At 41.5% G+C, this 25154-nt stretch overlaps 1 protein-coding gene across 1 annotated transcript in view; it reads right to left on the bottom strand.

Moving 5' to 3' along the window:
• LOC127626776 (transmembrane protein 132C-like) overlaps window positions 1-25154 on the bottom strand; it is a 329864-nt gene that overhangs the window by 29390 nt on the left and 275320 nt on the right. Inside the window, exon 5 of the mRNA XM_052102808.1 lies at window positions 8074-8217. Coding sequence (XP_051958768.1) covers window positions 8074-8217 — 144 coding nt within the window. The remainder of the gene's footprint in view (window positions 1-8073; window positions 8218-25154) is intronic.

The raw sequence follows: 25154 nt of genomic DNA, 5'->3' as shown, positions 1-25154 counted from the left end.
CTGTATATAAAGAACAAAAAACAGTATATTATGTACAGAGCAATGTAAGTAATGGCAGAAGTGGATATGTTGGATAATATAAATTAAAATTAAAATTAAACTGTGTATTGCACATAATTATTGCTCAATGGGGCAATTTAATTGTTCATTAGATGGATGGCCTGAGGGAAAAAACTGAAGGCAACAGTTCAAAAACGTAGTGGGCAGGGTGAGTGGGGTCCAGAGTGATTTTACCAGCCTTTTTCCTCACTCTGGAAGTGTATAGTTCTTGAAGGGGGGGCAGGGGGCAACCAATAATCCTCTCATCAGACCGAACTGTCCTTTGTAGTCTTCTGATGTCTGATTTCGTAGCTGCACCAAACCAGACAGTTATTGAAGTGCAGAGGACAGACTCAATGACTGCTGAATAGAACTGTTTCAGCAGCACTGGTGGCAGGTTGAACTTCCTCAGCTGGCGAAGGAAGTACAACCTCTGCTGGGCCTTTTTCACAATGGAGTCGATGTGTATCTCCCACTTCAGGTCCTGTGAGATAGTAGTGCCCAGGAACCTGAATGACTCCACTGCTGCCACAGTGCTGTTTAGAATGGTGAGGGGGTACAATGTTGGGGTGTTCCTCCTAAAGTCCACAATCATCTCCACTGTTTTGAGCGTGTTCAGCTCCAGGTTGTTTTGACTGCACCAGAAAGCCAGCCGTTCAACCTCCTTTCTATATGCAGACTCATCATCATCTCGGATGAGACCGATGACAGTGGTATCGTCTGCAAACTTCAGGAGCCTGACAGAGGGGTCCTTGGTGGTGCAGTCATTGGTGTACAGGGAGAAGAGAAGTGGGGAGAGCACACATCCCTGGGGGGCACCAGTGCTGATGGTACAGGTGGTGGAAGTGAATTTTCCCTGCCTCACAAGCTGCTGCCTGTCCGTCAGAAAGCTGGTAATCCACTGACAGGTAGAGGTGGGAACAGGGAGTTGGTTTAACTTAGTCCGGAGTATATCTGGTATGACTGTGTTGAAAGCCGAGCTGAAGTCCACAAAAGGATCCTTATGTATGTCCCGGTCTGTCCAGATGTTGCAGGATATGATGCAAACCCATGTTGACTGCATCATCCACAGACCTGTTTGCTCGATAAGCAAATTGAAGGGGGTCCAGAAAGGGTCCAGTGATGTCCTTCAGGTGGGCCAACACCAGTCTCTCAAATTACTTCATGACCACAGATGTCAGGGCGACAGGTCTGTAGTCATTAAGTCCTGTGATTTTAGGTTTCTTAGGGATGGGGATAATAACTGAGTGTTTGAAGCAGCATGGGACTTCACACTGCTCCAGTGATCTATTGAAGATCTGAGTGAAGATGGGGGCCAGTTGGTTAGCACAGGAACGAAGGCAAGCTGGTGAGATGCCATCTGGTCCTGGAGCCTTCCTTGTCCTTTGCTTCCGAAAGACACGGCACACATCGTCCTCACAGATCTTGAGTGCAGGTAGTGTAGCAGGAGGGGGGAGGAGGGGGGTTGCAGGAGGTGTTAATGGTTGTGTGAAATGACGGTCCGAGTTCATGTGGGGTGTGTAATCGGGCCTTTCAAATCTGCAGTAAAACACATTCAGGTCGTCAGCCAGTCGTTGGTCCGCCACAGGGTTGGGGGTAGGAGTCCTGTAATTAGTAAGTTGTTTCAGGCCACTCCACACTGATGCAGGGTCGTTAGTTGAAAACTTGCTTTTCAGCTTCTCAGAGTAGCTTCTTTTAGCCACTCTGATTTCCTTATTCAGTGTGTTCCTGGCCTGATTATACAAGACTCTATCCCCACCCCTGTAAGCCTCCTCTTTGGCATGACGAAGCTGTCTGAGTTTCCCTGTGAACCATGGTTTATCATTGTTGAATGACAAAAATGTCCTAGTAGGGATGCACATATCCTCACAGAAACTGATGTATGATGTAACAGTATCTGTAAGCTCGTCCAGGTCTGTAGCTGCAGCTTCAAAAACACTCCAATCAGTGCAGTCAAAGCAGGCTTGTAGTTCCAGCTCTGCTTCAATAGTCCATCTCCTTATAGTCCTTACAACTGGCTTTGTTGATTTTAATTTCTGCCTGTAGGTCGGGAGAAGATGAACCAGACAGTGATCAGAGAGACCCAAAGCTGCACGTGGGACAGAGCGATATGCATCCTTTAATGTTGTATAGCAGTGATCCAGTATATTCCTGTCTCTGGTGGGGCATGTAATGTGCTGTCTGTATTTGGGCAGTTCGCGTGTGAGATTTGTTTTGTTAAAGTCCCCAAGAATAATAATGACTGAGTCCGGGTATTGATGTTCTGTGTCTGAGATTTGATCAGCCAGCTGTTGCAGCGCTAAGTTCCCAGACGCGTTAGGAGGAATGTAAACACTCACCAGAATAAACGAAGAAAACTCCTGCGGCGAGTAGAACGGCTTACAGTTAATAAAGAGCGCGTCCAGATTAGGACAGCACATCCTCTTTAGTGTTGTTACATCTGTACACCAACTTTCGTTGATGTAAAAGCATGTTCCACCGCCTCTCGTTTTCCCTGTTAACTCCGCGATGCGATCCGCTCTGAACAGCTGGAAGCCCGGCAGATGTAATGCACTGTCCGGAATGGCTTCACTCAGCCAGGTTTCAGTGAAGCACAGTGCAGCAGAGTTTGAAAAGTCCTTATTAGTATGTGTGAGGAGATGTAGTTCATCCGTTTTGTTGGGAAGAGAGCGGAGATTTGTGTGATGAATGCTCGGCAGCGCTGTGCGAACGCCGCGCTGACGGAGTTTAACCAGCGCGCCAGCTCGTCTCCCTCGCCTGCGTCTCGTAGCGCATCTAAACAACACAGCAGCGCCTCCAACTAAAATGTCCAGCAAAACGTCCGAGTGTACTAAATTAATGTAGACTGAGTCAATTTTTCACGCAAATTATAATGGTGATATTACTGTAAAATTTGTAATGAAAATGTAATAAATTATCAAATAAAATAGAAGCATTTTCATAAATAGACCTTTAAACCCACTGTATATTTGTATGTGCTTGGCGCAGTAAAATTAATTTTGTATTTTCTACTATAATCCATTTCCCATTTCCTATTCTACTTTCATGTTGAACAAATAAAGGTGGAATACGTTGGCCTTGTGAAAATTTGCGTAGTCAAAATTATCCTGACTGTGCACCTCTGTATCTCGTTTTCAGTGCGATGCTGTCATGTTTCCTGTTTACACCTGCCACGCACATCACCCGGAGGTCAAACACACCATCTTTATGACACAACAAGCAGACAAGTACACCTGCTGCAATTTCCCCACCACATGTTTCTGTCATTAAACAGATTTTCTTCCTCTGCTGATGCTCTTTTTATACTCTACCACAACACAAACAAAACAGAGAGCCCTGTAATTCCTTTAATAACACACTCTGTTGTCCAACGTTGCATTAAAGCCTTGGAATTAGTTTTTCATCGTTACTGGGCACTGATTGAATTTAAACCACATGTTGCTGCATGTTAATGGAAATTGCTGCTACATTGGGAATAATAGAAAGATTCAGTTATTATCTCATGGCTCAGGTCAAGGAGCAGTTGATACTACAATTACAGTGATATTTTCGGTGTTACTCAAAGGTCTTGATATAAATTGTATTCTTTTGAACTGATAATGCTTAATGTGACATCAGATATAAATAAAAGTCTTTGTCATCTTTTGTTCTTGCAACAGTATATAGACCACCAGGGGCCAGATTCACTAAACGTTCTTAAGAAAATTCTTCTTAATTTCTAACTTAAGAAAAAAAGTTACAAATATTTTATTTTCCTGAAAAACTTCTTAAGAAAGTTCTTATCTTTTTAATCAAGAGCATAAGCAGCATTAAAATTCTTGAATTTTGTTTCATAAAAATCATTGTAAATAACATCTTAAAGTTAGGATAACCTCACAGTTGTCCTGAATCCTAAAAGGTAAGATGATTAATTAATTTACTGGGTTTGAGTCTCAAGTCGCAATGGGCTATTTATGTAGAAATGTGATTTTAGACCAAAACAAAAGTTTGACTATTTTGTGTTTAATATTATTTTTATTTTCAGCTTGTACACCATGTAAATGTTCTCAACAAATTCAAACAATACATTTTGTTTTTAAGCTTCTTAATGTGGTGACCAATAATGCTAATTCAAGTGGATGCGTTGCATATAGTGCTTTCTCTTTCTGCAATATTTAGAGTTCATAGACACATAATAATTATAACATTAGAAAGTTAAGACCTTCTTTTCCTCCCACTTATCCACATCCCTATTGGAGCTGGGCACAGTGGAGACAGCCTCCGCCACCTTTTCCCATTTACCCGCCTCTTATGTTGAACTTTTTCCTTGCAGTAATTTCCTCAACAATAACATCCAGCTCTTGTAGATTTTGTTTATTTTCTGTTCCTCCATGTCAAATTAAAAGATATCAAATTGTTAGCAGCAAGTAAATTCTACTATGACGTTATTGACATTAAACTAATACATCTCATGCACTTTACATTTAAAAAACTGAGCGCGAGGTGCTTGCTACAAAAGACCAGTGTTGGAGAATTGAATGTGTTGTAGGCTATTAGAAAAGGCAAGCCCATGAGCAGCCTGTCAAAGTCTGTCTTTTAATTCTTAAGAAAATATTCAAGAACTTAAGAATTTTTCAAGAAAAACTTTCTTACGAACTTCTTATAATTTATCCTAAGAACTCTAAAAATAAGAATATTTTTATGAATCTGGCCCCAGAGCCATATTCTGAATTCCTTCGTGAATATTCGATTTTCTGTCAGATCTAGTGGTTGCTGTGGATAGAGCTTTAATCGTTGGTGAATTCAACATCCAAATAGGTATCAAAAATGATACACTGGGATTAGCATTTATTGATATTATCAACTCTGTAGGGGTTAGACAAAATGTGACAGGTCCAACCCATCACAAAAATCATATGCTAGATCTGATTTTGTCATATGGAATTGATGTTGATAATATAGAAATTCTGGTGCATAGCGATCACATCTCAAGATTATCTTGTCTCTTGTAAGCTGCGCTTAGAACTCAATGAATGTTATAATTTAGGAAGAACTATTCTTTCAACTACAAAAGATAGCTTCACTAATAATCTTCCAGACTTGTCTCAAATACTCAATGGTTCAGAAGAACTTGATGTTGTCACAGTAAATACAGATACTATCTTCTCTAGCACTCTAGATAGTGTCTCCCACTTTCGATTAAAGAATGTTAAAGAGAAAATACACCATGATACAATAATCACAATCATGCTCTCAAGAAAGCAGCTCGGAAAATGGAGCGTAAGTGGAAGAATAAAAAAATTTGAGGTATTTTGCGGTGCATGGAATGATTGTACCTCTAACTACAGACAGGCTCTAAAAACTGCCAGATCTGCAAATTTGAGCAAATTTATAGAAAATAACCATAACAATCCTAAGTGTTTATTCAGTACTGTGGCTAAATTGGTTAGGAATAAAACCTCTATTGAACCAGATATTCCACCACAGCGTAGTAGTGAGTTTCTGAATTTCTTTACTGATAAAATCAAAATAATCAGAAACAAAGTTGGTGTGGCAGGGCGGAGGGTGGGGCCGGGTCGTGATCCTACACACCTGGTCCCATATTAGGCTAATTATGCCTCCATGAGGGATAAAGGTCGACTGCAGGGGATCGTGCGGGAGAGAGAGATCGTTTACAGAGGCATAATTAGCCTAATACGGGACCGGGTGTGTAGGATCACGACCCTGCCCCGCCCTCCACCCTGCCACAGTTGGAATTACGCATCCATCTGCCACAGCAACCCAGAACACTAAAAATAAACTTCAATCCTTTGTTGTTATAGGTCAGGAAGAGCTAACTAACAAGAAAATCAACAACATGTATTTTAGATGCAATACAGACTAAACTCTAAAAGAGGTGCTTCCTGTAATCTCAGAACTTTTATTAACTCCTCATTATCCTTAGGGTTTGTACCAAGAAACTTTATACTTGCAGTTATCAATAAGCCACAGCTTGATCCAGGAGAATTGGCTAATGCTTGAGAATTATGTTGCCATTTTTGGACAGGCATTAGCTTGGTTTAGGTCCTATTTCTCAGCACTATCACTTTGTCTGTGTAATGAGGAACTGTCAGATCAAATTAAAGTTTAAGTATGGACAGCCACAGGGATCGGTTTTCAATTATCCCTATATATGCTTCCCCTGGGAGACATAATCAGAAACCATGGAATTAGTTTTCACTGTTATGCCGACAATACACAACTATATATTTCTTCAAAACCCAACGAAATTTCACAAAGTGTATAAATATTATCAAAGAGTGGATGGCTAGAAATGTCCTTCTACTCAATTCTGATAAAATAGAAGTACTAATTATTGGAACAAAATCCTAAAAGAAAATAAGATGCTAAAATATAGTCTGACTCTTGATGGATGTACTGTAATGTCAACTTCTACAACAAAAAATGTAGGTTTTATATTTGATAGCCATCTAACCTTTGAAAAACACATTTCCAATATTTGTAGAACTACATTCTTCCACCTCAGAAATATTACCAAGTTACGACACATGCTATCAGTTCCTGATGCTGAAAAACGAATACATGTGTTCATGACCTCAAGACTAGATTATTGTAATGCATTACTAGGTGGATGTCCTGCAGGTTTAATAAATAAACTTCAGTTGGTTAAAAATGCAGCAGCAAGAGTGCTAATTAGAACCAAGAAATATGATTATCCAGCCCCATTTTATTGCCATTACATTGGCTACCTGTTAAGTTTCTAATTAATTAAAAAATTCTGTTAATTACTTACAAAGCTTTGAATGGTCTAGCTCCAAAATACTTAAGTAACCTACTGTCAAGCTATAATCCATCGCGCTCATTACAAATCACAAAGCTCCGGCCTCTTAACAATACAGATAATATCAAAATACACAACACTCTGGTTTAGTTAGGTCTGGCGGAACTGAAAACACTTCACTTATTCTTTAACCCTGCTTTAAATTGAATGGCATCTATGCTATTTGTATTCTATTGCTTTCCCTGTCTAAACATCAGGATTATATCCCAAGGTTACCAGAGCCTGCCAGATCCATCTCTGGTCCTGCCTGATGTCTGATGCCCACTGTGTCATTGATTGATGATGACCAACTGCAGCATGTGCCAGCCAGACTTCACTTCAGTCTACTAAGACTCTGACTTCAAAGAAGATGAATTGATGCAAACTCAAATACATGGGATTCTTTATGAGCCACTGCCAGAACCATGGGCTCAGGATGGAGTTCACTAAAATTACCTGCCATAAGCTTCCAGCCGGACTGCGATACTCCTTATTGAGTAATACCTTTATCAACTTGGATAAAGGAGGGACAACACTCTCTTAAACTACACATAAAATGCACTACACTAACAAAAGACTTCATCAACCAAAATCAAAGGACAAAGCATTTACGTATATTTCCCCAGTTAATTTGGGATGACATAAAGTATATTATTTAATCAGAATACTACAAGGCTACTTTTGATGGCTGTCATACTTTGTCAGTAGAATGGAGTAGTTAGTTCAATATAAGACACAATAATAAATGAGTAAATAATCACACTGGTATGACGTGGTTGGTTTGCTTCTCTTTGATATGTTGCCTACTGTTACATCAGTATTTGTCATCCTCTTAGCTCCATTGTTCTTGGTTTTGTTCTCCTTCATTTTGTGTCTTAATTTCCCTCTGCTTGGTTGTTTCATGTGACAGATTTTGTATTTGTCTTTGAGCCTATTATTCAGTTCTGTTTTGTGTGCATGTGCATTTGTGAAGACATCCTGAAAAAGAAAAGGGTTTTGGGGGGGGAAAACAGCCTTTCGTTGGCACCTGCTGTTCCCCCTCCTGACTATTAGTCTCCTCTCTGCCTCTACCCTGGGATTCCCTGAGTCACCCTAGAGTCTGTTGCTTCAAGTGATTTGTGACATGAAATCTACCAACAATGTAACACCTGTCTGATCTTTTGATGGAGAGTGGGGGGGCAAAAAAATGTAGAAGGCAGTATGAGATAAAGAGGAGAAAACAGGTGAGCTCTTACTTTGAGGACATCCTCATCTGTGGAGATGCAGGTCACGGGGTCATCCACCTCTCTCACCGTTCCATCCTGCTCCACGGTAACAACCTTTACTGGCATGGAAACACGTCGTCCAGTCAGAATAGCAGTGTTCAGGATCTCTGTGTCCTATATGAAAGAAAAAGGAAAAGCAGAAAGACAGATGCTGTTCAAAGAATTGTGTTATTACATTGTTACTATTATTTTATTACACACATTGACACACATTTATTCTATTAGCATATTATCTGTTTGCATCATAATTGGTTAAAAAGTAGAAAACCATAGATTTGCCTGCATTTTATTAAAGAAGTTCTTCAAAGTAACTTGAATCATGAATCATTTTATTTTCTGGGAACTATTCAGCCCTATCCTTTCATATTAATAAAATGTTGGATGGAATATTTGAACAGTTGAAACCCACCACAAACACATATAAATTGATTTGAAAATAACAATCTGCAATAAACTGAGATGCTGGAAAGTCAATCCTGTCTAACGAAAAACTCATGGCGGCTGGGACAATAATGTTCCATATTTCATGATTGCTCTGCATTGACAGAGATTAATTATCATATTCTCAATTATGCAATCATTTCATCACATTCAGAGAGGGTTAATAGGTCTTGATGAGTGGTCGGGGCTCTCTAAATTCATCTCCTCAAGTATTTACTGCATAAATATTTAGCATGAGAACACATTCCCGGGGGGGGGGCACATCTTTTATCAGAGGTGGAAGAAAGTGAGAGAATGAGAGAGCTAGGAGGAGTTTGAGAGGTGACCATAATTGACATTTGAACTTTATGAAAAGGCTGGTAATTATGGTGCAAAGAGAGGTCAGTTATCGCAGTTCTTTCAGCAGTATCCATAGCAATAATGAGTCTCCATTACAACACCATTTAAGAGAGGAGAGGAGCTCAAATCTGCCACCAGACAGACAGAGACCGAGACCAGACATGGACCAGAGAGATATACATTCTTCCTGTCTGTCTACTCATCTATCTATCTGCCTGCGTATCTTTTTGTTTATACTAATGTTAAAAACGTCTGATTCTGAGGTAGTCAAACATGTATGAAGCAAAAAGCAATGAGAAACACAAGAAGTCTGCAGCCACCTAGAGTAAACAAACTTGAAGCTGCAAGCCTGCAGTTTATAGAACTACACTAATTTTCCAATTACCTTAACAGAAATAACATAAAACGAATCGGTTACCTAACGTAACCTCGGTTCTCTCTAGATGAGGGAACGAGTATTGCGTAAGCTAGCTTACGCTACGGGAAAGATTAATCTTTTCTGAGATATTGAAGCCAAAAAATTATCCTTAATTTTGTATCCATTGTCAACGCAGTGCAGCAGCTGCATACCTTGAGCGGGCTAGCTAGCGAGCTCATTGGTTGCTCTGCGGCAACTGCTGCAGCCTATAGATCGAACTTGAGTGAACTCGCGTCCAATGAGAGGCGCCAGCGCCATCACTGTATCAAAGCCCCCAGAATGGGCGTGGCTAGAGTGCATATAAGCGTAAGTTCGTAGGCTGGAACCCTGGTTTTCATTGAATGAAGCGAAAGTCGCTCGTGGCGCGAGCACGGCCGGCTACGCAATACTCGTTCCCTCATCTAGAGAGAATCGAGGTTACGTTAGGTAACCGATTCGTTCTCTTACGAGAGGTTCTCTCGTATTGCTTAAGCTAGCTTACGCTACGGGAACCCTTGTGAGTGGGGGAATAATATTTGGCCGGCAAGAGTGCGGGCCAGTATGTGTGTAATACATAAGCACATAGTGGGAAGGGAAAGACAGAGCGGCGGTGCCGGTCTGTGTGGACCAGGGGAGCTGTAGCGTATTAAACCGCTAGTAGTTTTGCCTGCAGGGCGGGCACTTCCACATTGTAAAATCTGACAAAGGTGGAGGGGGAAGCCCAGCCCGCTGCCACACATATGTCGTGAATGGAAATCCCGCTGGACCATGCCCACGAGGAGGCCATGCCTCTAGTGGAGTGAGCCCTAATGCCTAACGGGCATGGTAGGTCTTTTGACGTGTACGCGGCAGCAATAGCGTCCACTATCCATCTAGACAGTGTCTGTTTCGAGGCGGCGAAACCTTTGGTGTGCCCTCCGAACTAAACGAAAAGCTGCTCAGAGCGTCTGAAAGAGTCGGAGCGTGCAGTATACAATCTCAGTGCTCTGACTGGGCAAAGGAGATTGGCGTCGCGTTCGCTATCGGATGCTGGCAGCGCCGATAGGGAAATGATTTGTGCTCTGAAAGGAGTACCGATCACCTTGGGGACACAGCCGTGTCTAGGCTTTAAAATGACCTTGGAGTCACTTGGTCCAAACTCAAGACACGCAGCGCTGACAGACAGTGCGTGAAGGTCTCCCACACGTTTAACTGATGACAGGGCAGTTAGAAAAACGGTTTTGAGTGAAAGGTATTTCAAATCCACGGATTGAAGTGGTTCGAAAGGGGGGGCTTTCATAGCTTCGAGAACTACAGAAAGATCCCAGATAGGAACCGATGGGGGGCGCGGGGGGTTCATCCTTCTAGCTCCCCTGAGGAAGCGGATGACCAGCTCGTTTCTTCCCAGAGACTGGCCGTGCAGGGGTTCAGCGAACGCCGCGACGGCCGCCACGTACACTTTGAGCGTGGATGGGGATCTGCCCTTATCCAGCAGCTCTTGTAAAAACACGAGCAGTGACGACACCCCACATGTCCGTGGGTCCAGGTCTCTGTCGGTGCACCATTTTGAAAACACAGACCATTTGGACGCATAGAGTCTTCTCGTGGAAGGGGCTCTAGCGTGTATGATAGTGTTTATTACTCCTTCTGGCAAAGCGACAGGTAGTCGTTAATCACCCCCGCGTGCAGCGCCCAGCGCTCTGGGTGGGGATGCCAGATCGTGCCGCGAGCTTGAGAGAGGAGATCTGCTCTCACTGGAATGGGCCACGGGGCTGTCAGTGACAGCTGCGTAAGCTCCGGGAACCATGTCTGATTCTCCCAGTGCGGGGCTATGAGGAGCACCGAGTGACGTGTTTCCCTGATCCTCTGCATTACCTGTGGCAATAGCGAGACGGGAGGGAAGGCGTAAAGCGGGCGGTTGGGCCAGTCCTGGGCCAGCGCGTCCTCGCTTTTGAGAAAAATACTGGGCAGTGAGAGTTCTCTTCTGACGCAAAGAGGTCTATCTCTGCTCTGCCGAATATGCTCCATAACTTCTGGACTGTTTGAGCGTGCAGGGACCATTCCCCTGGGGAAATATTGTCTCTGGACAGTCTGTCTGGGCCATCGTTCAGGTGGCCTGGCACGTGCGTCGCCCTCAGCGAGCGCAGGTGGCACTGGGACCAACTCAGTATGCGTTTTGTCAGATGGAAGAGGTTCCTGGATCTGACACCGCCCTGACGGTTTAGATAGGATACCACAGATCTGTTGTCCGAACGGACCAGGACGTGGTGACCCTGAATGACTGGGAGGAAGCGCACGAGCGCGTACTCGACCGCTATCATTTCCATACAATTTATGTGAAGGAGCTTTTCCTGAACTGACCATAGGCCAAAAACCGGAGAGCCCTCGCAGACCGCGCCCCAACCCGTGTTGGACGTGTCTGTCGAGATGACTTTTCGGCGAGATACAGCTCCCATCGTCACTCCCCGCTGATACCATTCGGCCACTGCCCAGGGCTGCAGAGCTGAGATACAGGTCTGAGTCACTCTGATCGGCTGGCGGCCCGTGGCCCAAGCTCGGCGAGACACGCGGGTGTTTAGCCAATGCTGAAGCGGGCGCATGCACAGTAAACCCACCTGAAGTACTGCTGCGGCTGTGGCCATGTAACCTAGCATTCTCTGAAATTTTTTCAGAGGCGCGAGGCTGTTCATCTGAAAGGACGCGGCTAGTCGCTGAACACGGCGCGCGCTGTGTAGATAAGCGAGCCGTCATCGCCATGGGGTCTAGTTCTATTCCAAGGAAGGAAATTGCCTGACTGGGCTGTAGTGAGCTCTTGGTCCAACTGACTGCAAGACCCAAACTGTTCAGATGACTGAGGAGAACTGTCCTGTGAGACAGAAGCTCCGTATGTGACTGTGCCAAAATCAGCCAATCGTCCAAATAGTTCAGAATTCGCAAGCCCTGACTCCGCAGGGGTGCGAGCGCCGCATCCATGCACTTCGTGAAAGTACGGGTGCTAAAGACAGGCCGAACGGAAGGACGGTGTATTGATAAACCTGGCCGTCGAAGGCGAATCTCAAGAATGGCCTGTGACGGGGATTTATCTGAATCTGAAAGTAGGCATCTTTCAGATCGAGAGAAATAAACCAGTCCCCCTGGCGCACATGCGCGAGGAGTTTCCTGATTGTAAGCATTTTGAACGGTCTTTTTGCGAGCACCTTGTTCAAAACCCTGAGATCTAATATTGGTCTGAGGCCGCCGTCTTTCTTGGGGACAAGAAAATAACGGCTGTAAAACCCCGACTCGCTCAGAGAAGGTGGCACTCTCTCTATGGCCCTTTTGCACATTTCTGAACGAAGCATGCAGGCTGCTTCCGTGTTCACAGTAGTTTCGAGCCGCACTCTGAAGTGGGGAGGGCGGCGATCGAACTGTAGCAAATAGCCCTGTTTTATTGTGCTTAACGAGGGTGAGCTCTGCATGTTCCAGTCCCAGGCAGAGAGCGCAGATGAGGTGGCGGTCTCCGGCGCTGAGAGGGGCGCGGCATGAGGCGCAGGTGGTGCAAGGCATCTTTAAAAAGACGCTCGTTGCTCTTTTTGTGAAGTTCGCTGAGGAACTAGCTTGCTCTAAAAAGGATACGTCGCTGGATGGCGTAGCTCGCAGGATGGCTGAAGGTGGCGAAGACGGCCGGCTTCTTCGAGCGCTGTCCAAGCTTGCAAAATGCCCCTCGAACGGTGACGCGGCTTCTGCAGTTCAGAGATGCGAAGAGCTTTGCTGAATAGATGAAAATCAGGGTTCCAGCCTACGAACTTACGCTTATATGCGCTCTAGCCATGCCCATTCTGGCGGGCTTTGATACAGTGACGGCGCGGGCCCCTCTCATTGGACGCGAGTTCACTCAAGTTCGTCTATAGGCTGCAGCAGTTGCCGCAGAGCAACCAATGAGCTCGCTAGCTAGCCCGCTCAAGGTATGCAGCTGCTGCACTGCGTTGACAATGGATACAAAATTAAGGATAATTTTTTGGCTTCAATATCTCAGAAAAGATGAATCTTTCCCGTAGCGTAAGCTAGCTTACGCAATACGAGAGAACCTCTCGTAAGAGAACCAACAAAGTATTCTAAATGTATCGCCTGTTTCAAATATGTGTGTGCGAGGGGTGAGCAGAGTTGCTGCGTGACTTCAACAGGTTGAGTTTTCATTGCATATGTACTGTGTAACTACACTGAAAATAAAGTGATTCATGGAATACAACATTGTCTGTTATCCCAGGGTGAAAAAAGCATAGACATGATGTTTATCGCGAATGGGTAATTTAAATCTAGCATAAATTTAACCATCATAAATTCTAATTTACATTAGGAAAGAGTTTTGTGCCTGTTACTGCGTGGTTAATTTGCATAAAGACATCTTTAAGGCATTGAATGAGTAGTTCAGTACAGTAATATATTTAAAGTCATAAAAGCCTTTACTGTAAAAGATTGTGTTGATAAATACATTTATAGTTCAGTGTGTGCTGCGTGGTAGGCAGCACGCCGCATTTCTTCCCTCACTGCGAGCTTCAGGGACACCGCATTCACGGCTCATGCACCCAGTGTAAATACTGTAACCTGAAGACACAGACTGCATCCGAAAACTGGAAAATGCTAAATTCAGAGGCTGTATAAAGAGGTATGATGAAAATAAGGTGCTTTTCAAACTGTTCTGAGATCGGTTTCCATAAGAGTTCCATTCATTCACAAACACCGTCGTTTAGCCATTAACTGATTAGGCAGTAAGACAGCTGCCTATACATTCTGATGCAGCCAGAATTAGTTTAAAACAGTCCAAACAAAAGTGTAGCTCCAATCCAGGTGTCCTCTGTCAGTGTTGTTGATTTTGTTGTTGTTGTTGTTAAATCGTGCGTGCAAACAACTTCAGGAGAAAAATGGTTAACGCCAGAAGACATCAATAAGGGGTTTCTTTTATGTGCGAATGCAAGAGGGAAAGTTCTCATGCAGAAAGTTATTAAGGGTTAAGTACCGGGACCTTTGTATGAGATGTTAAATAATAATAATCCTAATAATCCCCATCCATTAATTGGCTCTATCACTCCGCTCTCTCCTCCCCACCAATAGCTGGTGTGTGGTGAACGTACTGGCGCACTATGGATGCCGTCGCATCATCCAGGTGGATACTGCACACTGGTGGTGGTTGAGGAAATTCCCTGTTCACTGTGTAAAGCTCTTTGAGTGTAGTGTCAGAAAAGTGCAACATAAATGTAATGTTCATTCATTCATTCATGTGGGAAAGGGGCTATTAGAACATTATATGTTTGCACCTCATTTGTAAACACGCACAACACGCTTTCTTGACTTAAAGATAAATATTTTGCTTACCTTAAAGCTGCACTACATAAGATTCTTGGGTTAAAAATGAACAAATTGCCATTATTGATTGAGTACATAAACAATCAGTGTTCAAAACAATGCCCTTACCTTACATCGATTCGTTATGGTAAGCCTAAAACTTATTTGCATTTTGAGCTGTCGGGTAAGATTTTGGTGCGAAATTACTGGTTTATGTTGTTAATCCTTGCGTCATTATGTCATGTCCGTAAATACAGGAAAGAAGTATCGGCTGTCTCATGTTCCGGCTGGAGAAACTACTCTGTTCAGTTCAGTGAGTCACTGTCACACAATTCAGGACAGCATCGTGGCAATCTGGATGGATGTTTATCTGTTTTCCATTTGGCGAAGTTGTTTACCTGTTATAATGCTTGGATATGTTATCTGGTAGGGTTGTTGAAGCTTACATTGGTTGGTCATGGCTATCAGTACAGTTGTCATTACTAGTGCGCTATCAGTATAGTTATTGTGAAATGTTTACTATTATGTATGACTTCTGAAACTGACTTCTTGTAATTGTTATATTGGATAATTAAGCATATAAGTTTCGAGACTTCCGGTTATGAGGTGTGCAGAGTAGTCGCGCACTCAGCCTGCTGTTTCATTTTTAATTTTCTTGTCAAACCTTCATATTTTTATTTATAGTGTCAACAAAAGTTTAATAACCTGGTTGTAAGTGCTCGGTCCACTTCATCATGTCTAAGGCTAAAGGAAAACACGCAGAAAAAGAAAAGGAGTGTTTTTCAACGGCTAGCATTTCCATGGCCGACATTAGCTCACTGCTGGACGAACACAGAGAGGCCCTTTCGGCTGATTTTAAATCCTCATTCGAGTCTCTTGCATCTACACTGGACAGCATTCATTCCACCATTTCTGATCACGGGCAACGCATTGATTCTCTGGAAGGTAACGCCACTTGAGTTGACCAACGACTTCAGCATCTGGAGGGCGCCTACTCCGCTTTGCAGAAAGACAATGATCTGCTCAAACTCAAAGTAGCTGATTTGGAGGGTCGCAGCAGATGCCAAAACATTCGGATTATAGGCTTACCCGAATCGATTGAAGGTCCTCGTCCATCCACGTTCTTTTCTCAACTACTTGTTGATGTTCTAGGCACAGAGGTCCTCACTTCGCCCACCAAGTTAGATCGTGCGCATCGGAGCCTCACTCCTAAGCCGGCTCCGGGAGGAAGGCCGCGGCCTGTTATCTTGCGTTTCCACCGATTCCAAGTTAAAGACGCGGTACTCCGCGAGGCTCGCAAACGGGGTGTCCTGCTTTATAAAGGCCATACGATTCGTCTGTTTGACGACTACAGCCCTGACGTATTGAAGCAGCGCGCCGAGTACAGAGGTCCTATGGCCGAGCTATACAAGCGTGGATACCTTTACCCGGCCAGACTGCGCATCACTCTACCCAACGGGGATAAAACGTGGCTTCAGTCCGCTTCAGATGCTGTCAAATTCGTTCAGGACCAGGACTTAAACACGAACTCGTAAGCATGCCAATTGACACTTTCTGATGTCACTACATTGGAGCATTTGCGGCCGATGCTGCTATGGCGGTGCAGACATTTTCCTGTCTCATCGCAATCTTCGCCTTTTTACGGACGGTAAATGCATGTTACGGTACCCTCCTTTTTTAAGTTTTGTATATTTTGATTTTTATAACATGCATCCTTGAACCGTACGCCTGCGGTAAGGTGAATGCTGTTTGATTATCTTTTTTGCTGTCTATTATATGGGCCTCCCTGGTCTCATAAATCCAACCAAGCCTTGTTTCTTTCAATGTGTTTTACTCGAGATGTTTGATAAGGTTTAACTTGTCCTCTTTAGGTTTAATTGCACTTGTATGTGGGGGCAGGGCGATTGCTATAGGGAAGTAGTAATTCTCGCTGATCGTTGTATCAGAATTATGTTCGTTGCTGTTGTTGTTCGCTACAGCAACCGGGTTGGGGTTAGTTGTTGTGTGTTTTTTTTTTTTTCCTGTGCTTTTTTTTTCTTTCTTTTTTTTTTTTCTCTCTTCTCTCTCAATTTTGTGTGCTACCTCCTTCTCCCTCTTTTGTGCTGCTGGGAATCTGTCATGGGTGCAAATTTGTTGGATTATATCACCTCTAATATATCCTTTCTATGTTAAATTATAATGCCAAGTTGGCATCTAGTGGTGGATTGAGGTTTACCAGCTGGAATGTGAAGGGGCTAAATTCACCTGTGAAACGCAATAAAGTGATTGATCACTTAAAACATTTAAACACTAAAATTGCTTTTTTGCAGGAAACCCACCTTAAACCATCTGAACATCTTAAACTTCGTAGAGGATGGGTAGGCCAACTTTACCATTCTTCATTTTCTAGTAAGGCACGTGGGACTGCAATCTTAGTGCATAAGTCAGTACCTCTGTCCATCTCTAAAGTTATATCGGATCCCAATGGTCGCTTTATTATTGTTACAGGGAAAATTTTTGGCACTACTCTGACGTTAGCTAATGTGTATGGCCCAAACTGGGATAATGAGGATTTCTATAAAAACTTTCTTTTTTCAATTCCTGATATAGCATCTAGTCACCTTATTTTCGGTGGAGACTTTAATTGCTGTCTTGATCCCTCACTCGATCGCTCATCCAATAAGCCCCTCTCTCCATCTAAATCATCTAAAGTTATTCAACTTTTTATGGAGCAGTATGCAGTCTCGGATGTATGGCGCTTCTTTAATCCCAGTGATAAGCAGTTTTCTTTTTTCTCTCCCGTACATGGTACTTTTTCTCTAATTGACCTCTTTCTCATTGACAACAAGCTGCTCTCTTCTGTTAACACTTGTTTCTACAGTCCTATAGTTATTTCAGATCATGCTACTATCATAGTGGATATCTCATTTCCTGGTGTGTCCTTTACGCGATCCCCATGGCGCTTTAACTCGTTTCTACTTACTGACCTGGATTTCATAAAAACCATTGATAGTCGCATTGATATTTTCATTTCTACTAATGTTAATTCGGACGTGTCAGCATCAACAATTTGGGAGGCATGCAAAGCTTATTTACGTGGAGAGATCATTTCTTACTCGCCTTTCGGAAAAAGTTCACTGTTGAAAGGAGTATATCTATCTCTAGGGAATTGGCTGACCTGCAGTCCAGATGCGAGGACGCACCTGAACCTGAACTAATCAAAGAATTGCTTACTAAAAAGTCTGAATTTGATATTTTGGCTGCCGACGGGGCAATAGAAGCATTACTTAAGTCTCGTCATAGTTATTATGAGTCTGGAGATAAGCCAGGCAAAATATTGGCTCACCAAATCCGACAATCTGCCTCGGCTCAACATATCTTACAAATTAATACTGTCAATGGCACAGCTATTGACCCTCAAACTATTAATGACCAATTCAGGAATTTTTATGCTCTGTTATACACTTCTGAGTGTTCATCTGAAGAGGTTCAGTTGGATAGTTTCCTTAGGCCCCTAAACATTCCTTCCATTGACCCCGAGACATCTTCTAGGATGGATGACCTTTTTACAGTAGATGAAATTAAAGATGCGTTACATTCGATGCAGAATGGGAAATCCAGGGCCTGATGGTTTTCCTACTGAATTTTTTAAGGCGTTTGCAGATAAACTCTCCCCACTACTGCTAAATATGTTTAACGAATCTTTACAATGCGGCATACTCCCTCCTACTTTAAGACAGGCCACCATTTCACTTTTATTGAAGAAAGGCAAGGATCCCCTTTTCTGTAGTAACTATCGCCCTATTTCTTTGTTATGTGCGGATGTTAAAATATTAGCTAAGATGCTGGCAAGGCGTCTAGAGGCTGTTTTGCCTTCAATCATTTCTACAGACCAAACTGGGTTTGTCAAGGGTAGGCACACTTTTCATAATGTCAGGCATCTATTTGATATATTGTACTCTTCCTCAACGTCTTCCACCCCTGAGTTGGTTATTTCGATGGACGCAGAGAAGGCATTTGACCGTGTGGAGTGGCCTTATTTGTTCCATACATTAATAAGGTTTGGATTTGGCTGTAAATTTATATCGTGGATTAAACTTCTTTATGCTTCTCCTTTGGCTCGTGTCCGCACAAACAATGATTATTCAGATTATTTTTCCCTTGGACGTGGTACTCGGCAGGGCTATCCACTTTCCCCCTTATTGTTCGCCATTGCTATTGAACCATTGGCAGTGGCCCTTAGATCTAGTCAGATGATGGGCAATATAAGAGGGGGCTCTGTGCACAAACTGTCTTTATACGCTGACGACCTCTTACTTTTCATCTCTGAGCCAGACAGATCTATACCCCAAGTTTTAGCTTTACTGAAGGAATTTGGGCCAGTTTCGGGGTATAAATTGAATCTTCAGAAGAGTGAACTCTTGCCTATAAATTCCGCAGCCGTAGCATACCCTCTTTCAAAATTGCCATTTAAAACATCATTAGATCAATTTAATTATTTGGGCATCTGCGTAACCAAGAATTACTCTGACCTGTTTAAATGTAATTTCTCTCCTCTGTTGGATCGACTGACTGAAGATCTTCATCGTTGGTCTCTATTGCCTCTTTCTCTTGCGGGTAGGATAAATTGTATTAAAATGAATGTACTGCCTAAATTTCTATATCTTTTTCAATGCACACCAATTTTTATTCCGAAGCGTTTCTTTCACTCTTTAGATAGCTCTATTTCTCAATTTATTTGGAATGGAAAAACTCCAAAAATACAGAAAGGCATTTTACAAAAAACGAAGGAGCTGGGGGGTTTAGCACTACCTAACTTCTTGTTTTATTAATGGGCTGCGAATGTTCGTAACATTTTATTCTGGTGCTGTTCCAGCGATCAGCCTCCACCCTGGTTGAAGATTGAGGAGGCCTCATGTGGCAGCTCTTCGCTTATGTCTCTTCTGTGTCTTCCTCTCTCGTTTTCACCTTTAACCTTCTCCAGTAATGTTATAGTTAAAAACTGTCTTAAGATCTGGTGTCAACTCAAGCGCCATTTTATTTTACTGTCAACACCTCTTATATGCCCAGTGCACTTTAAACCCTCTTTCCTCCCTCTTGCATTGATAAGGCTTTTGCGGCCTGGGTGGACCACGGGATCATTTCTATTAAGCATCTTTACATTGATGGTACATTCGCTTCTTTTGAACAACTGACTCAAGTTTTTAACTTACCAAGGTCCCAATTTGTCAGATACTTGCAAGTCCGGGACTTTGTCCGTAAGCATTTTCCGGGGTTCCCCTTGATCCCACCCTCCACCATTGTCGATACCATATCAAATATTAACCCTTATCAAAGAGGGGCCATCTCCACGATATATAACACCTTTTTCATATGTTACCCCTTGGCTTCTGATAGTCTGAGGACTGCTTGGGCTAGGGATCTTAATATAGAGATAGAGACAGAGACATGGCAGTCGATTTTGAAATGTGTTCACACGTCATCTGTTTGTGCTCGCCACGGAGTTTTACAGTGTAAAGTTGTTCACATAGTACACTGGTCTAAAAGTAAATTAGCCCGCATGTTCCCTGACATTGATCCAAGCTGCAACAAGTGTCATCTAGAACCAGCTAATTTAACTCACATGTTCTGGACTTGTCCTGCTTTATCTTTTTTCTGGGAGTCTGTTTTTGATTCGCTTTCAGCTATCACTTCTGTTAATATCCATCCCTCTCCACTAATCGGCTTGTTTGGAGTACTATTTCCTGATCATTCGTTGCCATCTCATTTCGCTGAGTTGGTAGCTTTTCTTACGCTGCTAGCGAGACGTTGTATTTTGATGAACTGGAAGGGTCCTCATGCCCCTTCTCCTACTCGGTGGATAAAAGATGCCTTATTTTTTGTTAAATTGGAAAAAATTAAACACTGCCTTCGTGGTTCCATGGTTAAATTTTCAAGAATTTGGTTACCCTTCTTAGAGCATGTTAAATCTCTGCAGCTGGAGGCAGTCCCAATTGACTGACTGACCACCCACCCTGCCCTATCAGTGTTGGTCATTCCGGTAGTATATGATATACTGTACTAAACCTGTTAGTGGGGTGTAGGACTTTGTGTTGGTGTTTTTGTATTGATTTTTTTGTATTGTTTTTATGTATTTATTTATTTTTTTATTATTTATGTAGTTTTATTTTATTTATTTTTTGTGTTTGTGTCTGTTGTTGTGAAAAATTCAATAAATAAATCATATAAAAATAAAAAAAAAGCATATAAGTTTCATATTTAATAAAGTATATTTTATCCAATCATTGTTGAATCCTCATATAATGTTTTTAGGTTATGTTGTTATTGTGTGCATTGCGTAGATATACTATTGCAGGCCCGTATCCAGCCTAGTGGAAGGGAGGGTTCTTTTTTTCAGAAAGTTGACATTTTTGCAGTTTTTCCCCTCATTTTGTATTTAATAATGAGGTTCAAATACTTCATTTTTGGTGACTTTATGCACAAAAACATAAATAATTTGTCTTTTTTTTTTTTTACAGAGGGCCAATAAACTGAAGCTAAATAAGTTAATCTTTTTCATAAGGTCAAATCACATTTTCACTTTAATGTAAGCCCATTGAACACTTTCTTCTGTAGGCTGCAACAGGAAGGTTGAAAACAAGCTCTCCCCATTAATTTGTATGGTATCCGCAAATGGGACTGAAGGCGCCTACACACTACAGTAAAAGCTGCGTCCGAGAATGCAGCGAATTTATTGATTTCAAAGGGGATTGTGCATCAGAAGGACGGACATGTCACAATATGTGAATGAACCCACATGCAGAGTCATAAGACAAATATACTTTATTAGGGAGAATATGAAACTAAAAAACTGGGAATCTAACACAAAAGGCCCAGTCTTAGCCAAACATGGCAGATAAATGAAACTACCCTTAAACTGTTGATACACACCCCCTTTTTGAATACAAACCATGAAAATGACATACCTGAACTTAAATGGATGTTTAAAGTTAGAAGTTTACAGTAATTGAAATAATTTGTGCTGAACATGTATTTATAATCTAAGAAACCATAATAAAACTGCCAAGACAACCCAGAAATAGGCAAATTTTTGTTATATACAGTTATATTTAATGGGTTATAGCTTTATTAAAGGTAAAATAATACAGAAGCAGATCATGTAAATAACTACAAACTCCGAAACTGGCATTTATCTGTGCGGTCAGCACCTCTTCTATGAGTTCCGTGAATGTCCCGATCTAAGGGAGAGATTGAAACTGCAACTGGCTTGAGATACACTCTGTCACAGGGATGCTCATCCCTCGACCGTGCACACTTAATGCAGCTAGATTATAATGTGATGGCTTTCGATTTATTGAATCATAATATAGAATAATGCGCCTTCACTTTCTTTTTTATATTTCGAACGCCACACATGGCAAAACTACATTTGCTGTATAGAGTATTGGATAACACACACGTCAATTAGTCTAAGGCACTCAATGTTTGATTTAGAGTCCCATGCTGTCTGAGTGTAACTTATTACCATAACATTTAATTTTAAAATGTTTATGCACAATCTGTCAAAGCATTAATATTTGTAAAATTACTTCATACAACAAAGTGATGTTTTATAACAAGCAACAATTGCATATGTTCACTTTTTCAGTGTAGGGAACTGTCAGATGCTGAGCCCTACATGGCTAAGACGTTAAATCCACATTAAAATCAGGCAGGCAGAAACATCAGACTCGTGAGACACACAGAAGTCTATCACAACTCATGATACATACAGAATAAGGGGAACAGGAAACAGCTATTTATGTGCTTGTGTGTGTGTGTGTGTGTGTGTGTGTGTTCAAGAGAGTGAGTGGAATGAACAAGAATGAAAAAGAAAAGTCAGAAAATTTTGAAAAAGTAGGAAGGAGACAATGCAATACAGGAGAAAATATACATAACATACCTAGCTGCAAAATGAGTTTTTCAAATGGGGTCCTGTCAAATAAACATTATGAATGAAAGAAAGCAATAGGTTCCTATCTGTATCCCGCCTGCATGTATCTGACAAGAAGCCCTTTAAAACACTGGAAAATACACCCTTTGACACAACAGAAATAATAAGAACACAACAAACATTTATACCAACTAAACAACCACTATAAAAAATAAAATGATTAATTTATGAACTGTGAAACCAAATTTGTCATCCATCAGTTATAAGCCCTAAAAACAGGAAGTAGAGTGGCTCTCTAAGCGTCTTCAAATGAATGAGCTGCTTCCATGTAAAGACACAAGCACACACACAAACACCACATTCAAACACATACGCTTTCACGCCTCTTCTAATTCAAGAGATCCAGCTGCAGCTCTCTCACGCAACCAGACTGAATAAATCATAATTGATATCCATTACGTCACATTCCTAATCTCGTTATAACCATTCAGCTAATGAATTTCATACTCCTCAAGTGGAGGAGAGGAGAAAGATGCAGTTATAATGTGAGGTAGCTCATACTTCACAGGTGTCACTGTGACATTATAAATCATTGCTGTCAAATGGTAAGCATAGTAGAATCTTCAAACGTCTGTGAGCTGGGTCTGAAAAAAGGATGGATAACGCTCTTTGACAGGTCACCTGTCTGGGCCGAAATAATTTGATATGTGTCAGGAACTGTGATTAATCTGCATAGGACAAAAAACCCTCTCACAGAGGAAGGATGCAAAGATTAAAGCAAAAATGTAGGTAGAAGAAAAGACATTTCTCTCAGGTAAAAGTAGTTTAGTAGTTTAGCAAAAACACAAAGTTCTAAGTTTAGCGAAATATCCTGAATGTTTTTTGTTGTTGTTGCTGCATACAATAAAAGTAAATGCTTAGTGGCTGGTGTGCTCCAAAAATGACAAAAAGCACTAAAAAGTAATCCATATGACTTTGAAGTGCATAATTTATATGCCATTAGAGACAACAAGCGGATTTAGAAAAAATAAACATGTTTCCCCAAATACTCTGACCGCCTTGTCCGACATGACATTACATTATTGTTCTTAACTGGAATGCAAACATGTAGTCCTACATGTAGTAATAATATGTTGAGTGTGCGATATGCGCTATGACCTTGTGCAACGTCTTATCCAATTTCGTGCTAATTGTGCTAATTTTAAGTGCAATTTTTGTGCCAGTCCAAAGTACATGTGGCTGTGGGTGGGAGCAAAAATGTATGAGATCTATAGGTCATGGTTTATTTTTAAATTATTATCATTATATTTTACAGTTGATAAAATTTGTATTGGTATTTTTACACCTGTTGTCATAGAGTGAATTTTAAGTCACTGTAAAAGGGGCCAGTGGAAGAAGTTGGAGAGGGTAAAATGTTTGGATTTGGTATGATTTTTTTTTACCAATTTGTTATTTTGATTATATTTTCATTTCGTTTGAGGTGTAATATGAATTTAGAAATTTTTTACATTTTAATTTGTTCGTGTTTCAATAAATTCATTTAATCAAAATCGACCAATAGAAAAAGTGCATTCCGATACAATCACAGTTAATCCTAGCCATAATTTGTGTGTCTGAATATGAAAATGATGAATAAAACTTTCATTCTCTATAATTCAATATCCTGAACCACATTTTCCATGCATATACAAGGAGCGTGTCACATTCAACAAGGTTAATGCAAGTAATAATGTAAGTCCATATTTCTTTTCTTCTAATTCATTGCATACAGTCCATTTATACTACCAAAACTTCATATAAATGTGCGGTCTTTGTTTATATCACTGGTGCTTGAGGGAATGGACTATATAATAGGATGTAGACACTGCAAAAACCTGAGAAGAACCTCTGAATTAAATTGCACTTGACCCGATTAGCACTTTACGCATGCGATTTTGCCAAACTCACTCATGCTTGCACAAAAATACCAGAACTTCATGGCCATGTCCATTGACGTCACGCTTATGACTTATGGCATAACTCTGCGCTTAGTGCTAGCATTCATAAAATAGGGCCCTTAGACTTCACCTTTTATCATTAGTATACCACTGTGTCCAGCCTTTTGTTACTAGCTATAAGCAGCATTTAGTTGTACTACCATCTTCTATGGCAGTGGTTCCCAAACATTTTACTGTGACGTACCCCTTCAAACATTCAACATCCTTTCATGTACCCCCTCTCAAATGCATAGATACAATTCACACAAGGTAATTTGAAAATATGTCTGTTTAACACAATTATCTTTGTAAAACAACTCCCTTATATTAAACATGTTATATTTGTAAATGTTTTGAACATGTTATATTAATCATATATGTATACTGAATAAATGGCTTACCAATTGAGATGGGAATGCTAGATATGATATAAATGCACAACTTGAAAACTCCCCCCATCGCGGTTTGAAAGAATAGTGTTTGGTTCTATGCCTGGAATTGAGCATCATTGCAGGCATTGCCGGCCGAATTCGAGCATTGAGGTTAAGTATCTGTGCAATTGCACGGTCAGCTCAAGGTGCTTTTTATGTCAAATTTGGCACTGTTGAACTCATTTGCTGAAAAAAACATCATGCAACAATGTAAAAACAGGTCTCTACCATGCGAGCAAATGTGATTGAAACTT

Source organism: Xyrauchen texanus, chromosome 3 (assembly GCF_025860055.1).
Source record: "Xyrauchen texanus isolate HMW12.3.18 chromosome 3, RBS_HiC_50CHRs, whole genome shotgun sequence".
In the NCBI taxonomy this organism is placed as follows: Eukaryota; Metazoa; Chordata; class Actinopteri; order Cypriniformes; family Catostomidae; genus Xyrauchen; species Xyrauchen texanus.
The sequence above is the reverse complement of the archived record's forward strand: the minus strand, read 5'-3'. Positions and strand labels throughout refer to the sequence as shown.